This window comes from Martes martes, assembly GCF_963455335.1.
Source record: "Martes martes genome assembly, chromosome: 4".
Classification (NCBI taxonomy): domain Eukaryota; kingdom Metazoa; phylum Chordata; class Mammalia; order Carnivora; family Mustelidae; genus Martes; species Martes martes.
The window spans coordinates 153,607,158-153,619,997 of NC_137891.1; the positions used below are offsets into that span (position 1 = coordinate 153,607,158).

At 46.5% G+C, this 12,840-nt stretch overlaps 1 protein-coding gene across 2 annotated transcripts in view; it reads left to right on the plus strand.

Annotated features, from left to right (window-relative positions):
* Positions 1-12,840, plus strand: part of AGBL4 (AGBL carboxypeptidase 4) — a gene marked incomplete at both ends in the record, with an annotated part of 1,559,236 nt that overhangs the window by 1,425,364 nt on the left and 121,032 nt on the right. For both annotated transcript variants that reach the window (XM_080800716.1, XM_080800715.1), the window contains one exon: positions 6,260-6,349. In XM_080800716.1, coding sequence (XP_080656842.1) covers positions 6,260-6,349 — 90 coding nt within the window. The remainder of the gene's footprint in view (positions 1-6,259; positions 6,350-12,840) is intronic.

The window sequence follows — 12,840 nt, forward strand, 5'->3', positions numbered from 1 at the left end:
ACTCTATTACAGACAAAGCCATAGAGCAGGGACTTAAAGTCTCCTGCTTAAAGTTTACCTTGTGAGCTAGGGATTTTTATTCTTATTTTATAGGGAACTGAGGCTCAGAATGTGTAAGTAATTTTCCGTAGGCCTCGCAGACCATAATCTGTGGGGCCTGGAGAGGAGCCCTGGTCCCTCTGCCTGGAAAGCCAGCAGGCCTGGACCCCCTCAGGGGACAAACGCAACACAGGGGCCAGTGTCTTTCTCAGTGCCCCTCATCCTACCCTCCCCTCCTGTGGGATTCACCGTCAGTCAGCCTGGCTGAGTTGGCCCTGGATGTCTTTGCCCTTCATCAAGTCTCCTCTCTACCCAGATGCATACACGGGTTCTCCAAGGAAGCTCTGTCGATGTCTCCCAGACCCCATTTCCTCATAAACGTATGCACAAGAAATTCTGCTCCTTGAGCGTGTTCTCACTATCGTTCCCAGCTCCTGTTCGCTCCTTGCCGTCAGTACCAACAGCAGAGTGACAGCTGCACCTTACCTGCAACGTGCCATATTTTATAGGGGAAAGTCAAAACTATTGTGCTGAGGAGATCAGATCTAGCACATTAACACCAGGCGTGGCCCAGAACAAGTCCACGAGCTCCGTCTCTCCCTCCTCGGAGGAGGCACATCTGAGCAGAGTCTGGAAGGCTGAGTAGGAGTAAGCCAGACAGATGAGATGGGGGCGGCCATTGCAAGCAGAGAAAAACGTGTACCCGAGCGTGGAGATGTGGGAGAGCCTTCATGCTCACGACGCCGCTGGGAGGTGGCTGAGGCTGGGGCCTGGGGAAGGGCTAGAGCCGGGAGCGGCCACCAGCTACTAGACATGAAGGGAGCCACACCTGGGAGGCTAGACTTGCCCGAGGACGGCACAGAGTTGCTGAAAGGTTGCAGGCAAGGGCAGTGGTAGGCTCCCATTTGCACTTTAGGAAGACGGCTTTGGCGGCTGGGTGGGGGATGGACTGGCACAGATGGTGCCGGCACAGGGAGACCAGGGACGGGGTCTTTCTTGTCCTGAGTGGCCCCGCAGGCAGGTGGCAGCGAACTGTGCTGGTACTGCTGCCGGGATGTCTTTTTCTCTAGCTTCATGGTAGTGTGGACCTGTTTGGGGCCTGGAGAGTATTTGAGAAAACAAGGCAACCCATTTGGTTTGGAAACCAGTCGGAAGGTCTTTTCTTGCCTTAATGATGGCCTTCAGGGATCATGAAGTCAAGAAAATGACAAAGGCTTAGATCTGGAGGGAAAAAAAATCCTTTTCCTGTTGCAACATTGCACGTTCTCCTTCCAGCTCTCCACCCCTTCCTCCTCCACAGAACAACTCACTCCCTAGGACAAGTTACTGTCAGAATTACCATCAGAGAAGATAAAGGAAACCAAACTGACCACGTGAACTTCTGGGAGCCTTTTGTCCTCCGAGGGCCCGGCTAGTGCTCTGTGGGGCCTCTTGGCATCTTCCAGCACCTACACCAGCCACAGATCCACGGATGACTGACCTGATCCATTAAGGCTCTCCCTCCATGTTGACACTAGGGTTGCGGCTCTGGTCTTACTCAGGCTGGGCAGCCATAGGTGAGACACAAAGTTTCTTTGGCCATCTCCAGGGAGATTAATTAATCTATTGCTGCCTGACAACTTCCTTTAGAATTCAACATCTTAGAACAATGACTTATCATCTCCAAGTTCCTTTGGGCCAGGAGGGCAGGGATGGCTCCACTGGACCGCCCTGGCTCAGGAGGTTGAAGGATAGTGGCCGGGGCTGTGGTCATGTGGGACTGGAGGATTCCCTTCCAAGCTTGCTCACATGGTTTTGGCTGGCCTCTGTTCCTGGGTACTTCAGTTCCTGACCAGACAGGGGAGGGCTCCACAGGCTACCTGAGTGTTAAATCACGGCAGTCGGATTCCTCAGTGTGAGCGATGAAGGAGAGAGAGAGAGACAGCTCTCAAGATGGAAACCACCATCTTTTTATAGCCTAATCTCAAAAGAGTGACATGCCTTCACCACCTCCCCACCAGTATGCTCTTTGCTAGAGCAAGCCTGTCTGTCCAGCCCACGCTGAAGGGAAAGGGTTTCATCTCCACCCCTCAAAGGGAAGAGATTCACAAAGAAGAATTTGTGGATGTATTTTTAAAACCACCCCATGAACCCTATTTAATCTCCAAGAGGTGTGAAGAGCATGCATTTGAGATTCATAAGACCTGGGGTTTCATCCTGGCCCCCACATGCGCCACTCATGCAGGTGTAGACGGGTTATTCACCTTTGTCGATCTCAATTTCCTCATCTATAAAATAGGGGTAGGCATAATAGATGTTTCATTGGGTCACTATGACAGTTAGCTGAGGTGACAGATGTGAAGTGCCTGGCACAGAGTAAGTACTGAATAAATATCACTTGGTTGCTCTTGTAACTGGTTACTGTTGTCGTCCTCCTTCACGAGAAGCAGAGTAGCGTGGGGTTTAAGGACACCGGTGGAGTCAGACTGCCTGGGTGGGGCCTCATGCTGCCTGTCCTGGGCTGGGAGAACTAAAGTGAGTCATTTAATGTCTCTTGGCCTTGGTTTTCTGTAAAATGAAGGTAATAGTAGGTAGCGCCTGGCTATCCTATATGAGTTTGATAAATATTTTCTAAATAAGGAAATAGTGGATGATAGAGGCGTATAATGGCAAAAGGGTGTGTATGTGTGTTGGAATGCTACACAAAGTACACTTGGCTTCAAACACCTTAACTATCTGGTTTCTCATGAGTGTGCCCTCGTATCCTTGAGCATGTCACCCTCAATGAACTTCCAATTTCATCACCGCTTACGAGTTGCTCTTGGTTTCATTGTTCAGCTGCTTTCCACCCTGACTTTGTTCAAGAATACTTCCTCTATCACCCCTCCTCCAAGAATATGTTTAATTGGCTTTGCACGAGTCTGGAGATGTGGTGACAGGGTGGCGGGTGGTGGGGGGTGGGGTGGGGGGAGGTGTCCCATGTCACACCACCTCAGAGCAGCTACATTACCTTAAATTGATTTTGCAAATGAAAGCTAAAAGCTAAGCAAAGGCGACCCATCCATTTTGCCTAAAGATGATTATAATGCTCTTTTACGGCCTCCTAAATGACAAAGCAATTTGTTACCTGCCTGCATCAACATTTGCTTATATTAGCACCCGAGATGCTTGATTTTTATTAGCCCCATGTTATCATTTTATGAAGACGCAGGGGCTCAGTAAAATTAGTGTGCAAATAGAATGCCCATTTTGCATTTCTCTGTGGTCAGCAGAAACACTGAATGCAATTGAGTTGATACCAGGCCAGGGGAGACATCCATAAAGGTAGCGTTCACCGAGGGCCTCAGCAATGCTATTTATCATTTCTGGACGGCGGGGATAGATGGGGTCAGTGTTAGTGTTTTTTAAAAGGGCTTGGTGGCATTTCACTTTTTGTTTTGTAAGTGAAAAAACAATATAAATACAAAGGCAGTAGCTCAACTTCCACCAGCTAGAAGGGATGGAAACAAACTCTCTTACGCACATTATAGGTGGAAATGCAGGCATGGGATCTGACATTGTTGCTAGTCGATCCAGGAGGAGACAGGCTCATGAGAGGGGTCCTAGGCCTGGAGCCAGGTGACCTTGGGCATGTCCCTTCCTTTTGTGAACTTCAGTCCCTTTGCCTATAAAATGGGGTTCGTACTGTCCACGTCACAGAGGTGTGTGAAGATTAAATAAGATAAGCCATGGTCTACATGAGCATATTTTAATTTGATAGCCAATTGCCGAGCAGCTATTTCACACAGGGTGCTGGGAATGGTGTTAAAAATAACCATGAAAATCGCTGCTTCTCCCTGAAGGAGCTGGTATTCAGTCTAGGAAATATTCAGGTGTCTAACTCCTCTTTTAAACCATAAACTTCTCTCTCCCATTGTTCCTAAAGGTGTCTAGCACAGAACTGAGCGTAGGGTGAGTTCTCTAGAACATATTTTGGGGGGAAAAAAAATGAATATTGGCTCCATTGTATTTCTTGCTGCCTCTCAGAGGCCAATTTTAGGGAAGCAGTAACCTTAGTACCGGTCACCCCAGTAGATGGAGCAAGTCCCAAGCCTTTAGAATCAGGCTTAATAGAGTTTATATAAATATATATATATATGCATATATATATACACACACACATACATATACATATATATGAGAGAATCGGGCTTAATAAAGTTTATATATATATAAAATATGTATATTACATATATAATATATATACATGTACATATATATACAGATGCATATATTATATATACATATAAAATATGTATATGTGTATATATTTTATATCTATAAAACTATAAATATATATATTTAAAGTACTTAAATATATTTATTTATATTTAAATTTATTTATATTCAAATATTTTAAACATATTTTAAATATATATTTATATTTTATATATTTTATATAAAATACGTATATATAAAAATTATATATCTATATATATAGATATATAGATACGGTCCCTGACTTTGGTGCATCAACAGTTGAGATCATAAACCACATTCAAAATAACCTGTCCTAAGCAATTCAGAAGTAAAAAGCCTGTTAATTATTTCTGCCTCCACTCTCCCTCCAGATCATCCTCCAACATAGAAGGTATTATTCTTTAACCCAGCTTCTCTCAGTGTTGATTTCTGATTTCCTTCTGATTGTGGTTCTGTTCTGGGTCGATCCGGCCTTCCTCGGCCAGGGACTAAGTACCCTCTTGCCCCTTCCTTCTGGGAATGTCACTCTTGGCCACTGCTTTTATCTAATAATCTCTTTGCACAATAGCTAAGCCTTATTATATGAATGAGATTTCTGTAGAAGCAGAAAAAGCTCAGGCTCTGATATTGGACCATATTTTCCTACTTCTTTGCATGTCTAGTGATTCTTATTGGGTGCTGGAGACTGTGAATTGTACATTGTCAAGCATCTGGATTTTGTTGTCTTTCCTTAAAGAGAGTTGCACTTTATATGACAAGCAGTTAAGTTTCTTTTGTCCACTTCGATCCTTTCGTGATTTTAAAATGTTATTAGAATGAGTCTAGAGTAGTTTAGCTCCATCACTAAGACATGGCCCTTCCGGGCTCTCTCCTGAATGCCCTGAATGGTCAGTGAGGACTACCAATTTGGTGGTGGGAATTCAAATGACTCTTAGCCTGTGTGAGTCAACACGTGCACAGTTCACAGCTCTCCGGTCATTTTCGCACAGCATCGTGGAGTTCACACTCTGCATGCACATCTTGGGACCCCACAAACACTTTTGAGGACTCCTTGACAGATTTCTGGGATTCTTTTTCCGGAGAGCTCTGTCTACTCTGGAATGTGCAGTTTCCCCCCAACTACCACCTGCTTCAGACTCTGGAGCTTAATCTCAGTGAGATTTCCATGGTCTGTTCAGGATACCTCTCTCCATTCTTTGGTCAGGAATGGGCTTCCAGGCAAAGAGCCAAGGCAAACTTCATCTGTGCCCTTTTTTCCATATATTAGTCTGGCACTGCCTCTTGTCTGAGAACAGCTGTTTTGTATATGCGTCGATTATTTTGTTGCTTAAGTTGAAAAGGAAATCTGGTCCCTGTTACTTCATCAAGGCCAAATAAGGGCTTGAGTTCTCATTTCAGCTCGACCCACACCTATTAGCTGTGTGACTTTGGACAAGTTATGTAACCTCTCTGAGCATCAGTGTCTGCCTCTATAAAAGGAATATTAACTACACATGTTTCTGTAGAACTATATGTATAGTATATCCCTGACACACAGGCACTAATTAAATGGCAGCTGCTACTGTGACTAAGAGAAAGAGCTAATTTCTTTTCTCCATTATTTACTGAGTGTTTACTGTGTCCTAGGCAATGTGTAAGCTTGTTTAATCACTAATACTCTCCACGTGTATAGATTGGCAAATCGAAACTCAGAAGGCATGCACAACTTGCCTAGGGTCACGATCAGTGGATCTGAGATTTGGCTTCACTCATGACATCTACAGATGATTGTAATATTAACATGATCAATTGCACCAATAGGAATGTAGTCTTTTAATATTGGGTAGTCGGGGACATAATTTAATTAGTCAGCAATGGCTGGGCCTTAATGATTCTAACCCATTGGTTTAAGAAATGAATGTAAAGCACCCAGTCCATTCCCTGCCCCTCTCTCCCACATACCAACTCACAGCCCCAGCTTTCCCTGCCCTCCTGAGCAACCGCCTTCCATTTTTTCTTACAGACAACCTTCGGGAAGGGGCAGAGCAGAAGGTAGTGTTCATCACGGGACGAGTGCACCCGGGGGAAACTCCCTCTTCATTTGTGTGCCAAGGTGAGTTGCAAAATATCGTGAACATTCTGTGCCTCCCCCCACATCTGACTGAGGCACTGTGATGGCCTCTGGGACAGTGTGGTCATATGCAGAGTCATTATCTCGGATGTGAATTTACATTGCTTCTAAAGAGGTTACACTGATCTCCATTAGTATTTCTTTCAATAAATGTTTACTAACTACATGTATTAGTGGAAGAATGAATAGAGGGATGGATGGATGGATGGATGGATGGATGGTTGGATGGATGGTTGGATGGTTGGATGGTTGGATGGTTGGATGGTTGGGTGGAGAGATGGGCAGGGCTGAATGGAGTTCTGTCCTATGTGTCATGATGAGGATAAGCCATACGGCATCATCTACACTCCCTGGCCTGGGTGTTCTTGTTTCCAGTGGTTTATCAAAGTAAGAAATCTGGCCCCAGGCCAATGTGTACATGGGTAGGAGAGCAGGAAGTGAGGAGATAAGGATTAGAAGCTATCTATTCACTCATTTATTCAATCATTCACTTAACAAATAACTTTTGAAATACCTACTATGAGCAAGGAAACATGTTTTGTATCAGACAACCAGAGGTAAATGAGATACAATTTTTCATCTCAAATATACCTCTTTATAATTGCATTGTCATTTATTACTAAATATTTAGCCCACATAAAATATATGTTCAGTCAACCATATGCATATATGCGTGTATATACATATATATTCAATTAGTGAACAAAGAAGTATATTCAATAAATAACACATAAATAACAATTTAATGAATGCCAGGGTACTCACCAGCTTCAGAAGAAGACTATTATCTATTCCTTTTCAATCCTTTGTCCTCCCTTTTCCCTTCCTCCTCCCACAGGTAGCTGGGAGTTTGTATTTTGTCGTCGTTCTCAATAGTTTTACTGTACACATAAGCATTCCTAAACCGTCTAGGGTTTTGTTTCACGGTTTTTTTTTTTAGCTTTTTTATAAAGTTAAAAAACAGTATCACTCTGTGTACCCTGGCCCTTGTCTTCACTCAATATCCGTGGTGGTGGGTGTGGCTGGAGTTCACTTCTTTTCACCAGGTACCCTAGCCCATGTCTGACAGGCACCTCAACTTCCCTGTCTGTTCTCCCGGACAATTCAGTTGTTTACAGTGTTTTTTCTTACGGACCGAGCTGATACAGACCACCTCATGTACGTTGCTTTGTGCCTACGTGCAGATGCTTTTCCAGGGTATATAACACGGAAGGTCACAGGACTTGTGAGTCTTCAGCCTTACTAGATCTCCGCAGGTTTCTCTCTGAGACCTTTACACTGCCACCAGCAATGCCTGAGCGTTCCCACTGTCCCACATTCTCACCAATACACTTGCGTTTTTACCTATCTAGTGCATATATTGTATATCAAATATGTCATACTATCTATGTGCCAAGCACGGTTCTAAGCACCTTACATATTTTATTTTTAGTATTTATTTTTTTTTATTTTATAGTATTTTATTTTATTTATTTATTTTTTTTTATTTATATAGTATTTATTTTTATTTATATAGTATTTATTTTATTTATTTATTTTATAGTATTTTATTTTATAGTATTTTTAGTATTTATTTTCATTAATGTAATTTATTTTCATTATATTAATTTTTCTACATCATAGGAATTAATATTAACTGTATTCTTACATATAATTATGTAAGTTTGGAGAAGTTAAGTGATTTATCTCCTTTTAGTCCCAAAATGACCTTCAGGTCAAAGGGATATTAAAAAAAAATACAAAACCCATAGAAATAATATGACTTGAGGGAGACTGCGGATTGTCGTGGAAGTATCTGGCAATTTGCCATCAGAGAGTATTAGGGTCAAACATTGGCTCTGCCACTTCCTAGCAGTGTGATTTCAGTTTCCTTCAACATAAAATAAATTAGGATATCAATACCTATTTGCAAAGGCTGCCATGAAGCTGGGGTAGGACACTTGCAAACATACACCCAGTCCCATGCCGGGCACTCAGCAGACACTCAGAACAGACTTCGCCCCCTTCCCCAGGGTGCTCTGAGATGCTGTAGGTAACCTGCTTTGTAAACTCTAAGGCGCTATTGCAAATAGATGCGAGTCTTCTTTTCCCGTTCGTGTTCATACAGCACTGTCATTAGACCTGACTACTTCCCCACTTCTTTCAGACCAGGAGCCTGGGTTTGGGGGAGAGGGAGTGACTGCCCAAACCTGAGCCTCTCCAAAGAGCCTGGGTGTCTCAACTCCCTGCTGTCGTCCCCCCGGCTAACTCCTTGGCCTTCTCACTTCCATCCTCTTTCCTCCGAGCACTGTCCTTGAAGTAACCTCTCCCAGGTCCCTCCTGGTTTTACCAACCCCTCTACGTGCAGCCATCTGTCAGTTACTAAACTTGGCAGCAGACCTGTTCCCCCAGCTGATCGGATGCAACTATTTTGTCCTTGTTTGTAAAAAGACAGTAGCCTTACTGTCAAACCTTTCAGCTCTGGGAGCCCAAACTCCCAGGCCCACCTCCTCTGTGGGCAGCAGACAGAGGGCAGGGTCACCACCCCTCATTACAGACAAGGCCTGAGACCTAGAGAAGTTGAGTTCAGCTCGGGGGCTTTCTCTGCTGAGCCTGCTTTTCCAAAAAGGAATCTGGATGGTACCGAGTTGATAGACTCTGTGCTGTCCCGCAGGTTTTCCATCAATGTTTACTCCTTGGCACAGCCTTTCAATGCCTTCCCTCTATCTTCCCAAGATAAACTCCAACTCCTTGCCTTGACATTCACAACCCTCCACCATCTGGCTCTTGCCAGGTTTCCTGGCCCAAGCCTCATTCTATCCCTGCCCCATACAACTTAACCCTGAGCAGGCAACCTTCTTCCCACCACCGGGCCTTCACACGTGCTGCTCCTCTGCCCACCCCTTGCCGCCTGGCAAACACTTCCTATCTCCCAACATTCATGTCAAGAACCCCGCATGGGCTGCCATCCCACACCCTTCAGCCTCTGCTTTGTGCCTGCCTTGTGCTTACTCGCTGGTCATCTTTATCAGCCTGATTTGTTATATATTTGATTTATATTTGTTTCTTCCCTTTAAACTGTGAGCTATTTGATGCCTAGGGCTCGATCTTTGAGTATCAGTTTCTACATCTGGAAAATGGGGATTATCTTGTTTACCCCATGGTGCAGCTATGGGGGACAATGGCCGCGTTGGTTCTGGGATTCTAAGTTGGAGCTCAGAGAAAGAAGACTTAAGGTCACACGGCCAGTAGACAGCAGAGTGGGACTTTGAGTCTGGGTTTCCCAAGCCTATACAAGCTCTCTTGCCCCACTCAGGGATGGGAAGTGTTGGAAGGCCGAGCTTGGTAAGCCCTGGGCACCCCACAACAGTTGATGTGCACTTACAGATGAGAACAGGGAGGCTCAGGGAAGTGAAGTTGCTTACCCAGGACCACATGGTGAATTCATGGCAGATGTGGCCTGGGCCGCATGTCTTCTTCCTTCCCTATCTCTGTACCTGTCCCTGGAGACACAATTTGCCCTTTCTTGAGGCAGCTTAAGACACCTTAAGACACCGTCTCTCTGGGTCTCTCACTGCCCAGGAGATAGGCCAGACCACAGCCCCACAGGGCCCAGCTGGATCCCCTCCCCAGCCCACCTTGTTCTGGGGAGGGCCTGGAAGGACGGTTGAGATACCTCCAGCCCAGTTAATGCTTCTTTCACATTAACCGGCTCAGTGACCTTGAGTGGGGAACAGACATGTGGGGCCTGGACCTCCCCATCTGGCTGGGAGCACGGTCCTCACAGCCGAGCTGCTGACGCACCTGCTGCTGGGAGCAGAGGGAAACTACGTTGTCCTAGAACTCTGAGGGGCTGCGGTAAAGGTGGCAAAGCTCAGATTTCCTCAAGGCCCCACTTGGCGGTTGGATGGGGGATTCTCAGTTATCCCGTGGCTGCCCCAAACCCCACTCCTGATGTATGGGAGGCCAAACTATCCTCACTTTCCAGCCAAGACAGGAAAGGTCCAAGGAGCTCAGGAGCTGCCCTGCAGTGCAGTGTGTGGAGCTAGCCGGCCTGACCCTGAACCCCAGCTCCTCCACGTAGGGCAGCATGACCTTGTGTAATCTCTCTGTGCCTCAGTTTCTTTATCTTGAAAGGGATATAACAGTAGGAAGCCTGCCTCATAGAGTCATTGTAAAGATTAAATGAGTTCATAGCCATAAAACATTTAGGACTGTGTCTGGGTATGGGTATGGGTATGGCCCTAAGGAAGTGTTACTGTGGAGCGCCTGGCAGGTGCCCAGTGTGGCTTCTCTGACCACCACAAGGCGTGCAAACCCAGGTGTGTGGCTTCTGTGCCATGTGCCCCAGCCCACCTCCTTCCTTGCTGTTTTCCTGAGAGAGCCGCTAGCGGAGCCCTCCTCAATTCTGCTCCAGGAAGACCAGATTGCAGGTCCGAGGTTTGGTCAGGTGTCTGATTTCTGGTCGAGTGAATGTTCTTTCACTGAAGCTTTCTGGGGTTGTTGGGACAACTCCGAAAAGTGCCAGTGGCAGAACACTTGTCCTCTGCAGACCCTTCGTAACTGAATCTGTCAAACCAGTAAATTATGCTGTCTAGTATGAGCGAGGCCTACCACCCCTTGGAGGGCAGCGTGGGGAAGTGGGCAGAGCCAAGGCCTTGGACTTGGGCAGGCCCAAGTGTGAGTCCTACCACCTCCACCTCCCGGCCTAGACCTTCAGCAAGTTTCCAGCTCTCAGAGCCTCTGTTTCTTTACCTGCGAAATGGGGGCAGCAATATGGTCCTTGAGGGGCTGCTGTGAGGGTTAAGTGAGCCTTGCTGCCATGTGCCACGGGGCCCCCCACGGCTCAGACAAGGAGATAGAACTGACCATCCCTCAGGGAGCTCACTCCTGGGGTTACCCTGGGGAGATAAGAGGAGGAGAGAGGAGAGACACACACACCTACACATTCCGTGCACTCACAAACACTAGGACCAAGCACAACCTAATGTTTCCTAAGGTGAGGTGGTGACCTTTGCCCCTTCTCCCCTCCCCTCCCCCACTGTTTCCCTCTCACCCCTATCCCTCACCTATGCCACCTCTTTTCCTCTCTCTCTGTCTATCCTTTACAGCCTGAGTAAACACCAGACCCACTAAGGGGGTGGTCATGGGCTTTTCATTTCCCTGAACTTCTGTCTTTTCATCTGTGAAATGGAAAGTGTTGGGGGTGGAAAGGTAAGAACCAAGACTGGGAACTTGAGGTTTTTCAGGGCCAGAAGCCTTGTGATTCCATGATTTGAGGTTGTTGGACTCAGCTCAGGGCAGACAGGGGCCTGATGAGGGGAAGGCCTAGAGTGGCTGTTCTTATGTGACCCCCCACTCTGGGTCTCACAGAGACCCCCAAGTGTCTTGCTTGAAGCCTGGGCTCCTCCCGTTGCAACAGATTGCCTCTTAGCCGAGGCAACTGCAACCTCACACAGAACTCTCTAGAGAGAAAATCCTGCAGGCATATATGCAAACGTTCTACAGATCCCATGCAAATCAACTCCTGACTCTTCCATATTGCCTTAATGGAAAGGGTACCACTTGGAAGCCAGTAGAACTGGATCTGAATCCCACTGAGGCCCCGTGAGACATCAGCAAAGTGATGTCACCACCCTGGCTTTGTTTTGATCCTTGTACATGGAGCCAATAGAGTTACAGTTCAGCCCCACTAAGGAGCATACCGTGCACGTGCCGGGTCCGTCTTTATTCCTTCATGTCACACGCACCTACTGCGGACATTCCCTGTGCCTGGTGCTGAGCTACATGCTGGCAAGAGAGTGGCCAAGAGGTAGACCCGTCCTTGCCTGGAGCTCACAGTCTGGAAGGAAGAAGGACTTGAACAGCAGATGCAAGCCCCAATCCCCAAACCTCCAGGGCACAGGAAACATAACTTTCCAGACTTTTCTGTAACTGAACTTATTTTCCATTTTGAAGCCCCATTCTTCCAGGGACCAGAAACTTAATTTCTGTCATTTGGGGATCAGCTTTCCCCAGGATTGTGTCATTTCAGTGAAGAGTGGTGATGCTCTTGGGGATGGTAGACAGGTAATGTCCTTTGTGTCACCATCTATCCACACTGCTTCTCCCTGCACCTGTTATATCCTCGCGACTTCCTAGGCCTTGGTCACTGCAGGTCAGCCCCATGTCAGACCCCGGTTCCTGATTGCAAGACTCTGTATTCACTGGCTCTCTGCTAGGCCTGCCCCCAGCCTCCACCCTGCCCACCTTCAGGACACCAAGCCCAAACACCATTCCACACTGCAGTGGGGGATCCCAGGTCTGTCCCTGTCCTTGGCAGGAGTCTCCTGTGCCCCTCATATCCTTCAGCTGGACTGGCAAATCCCCATTTACCTCTTCCCTTTCTCTCCCAACATCCTCTCGTCCCCACACCTTCAGCCAAACCAAATGGGAGCAAAGTCAGACAACACACGTCCATTTCCTACGTGCCAGACACTTTGCTTCTACTAACT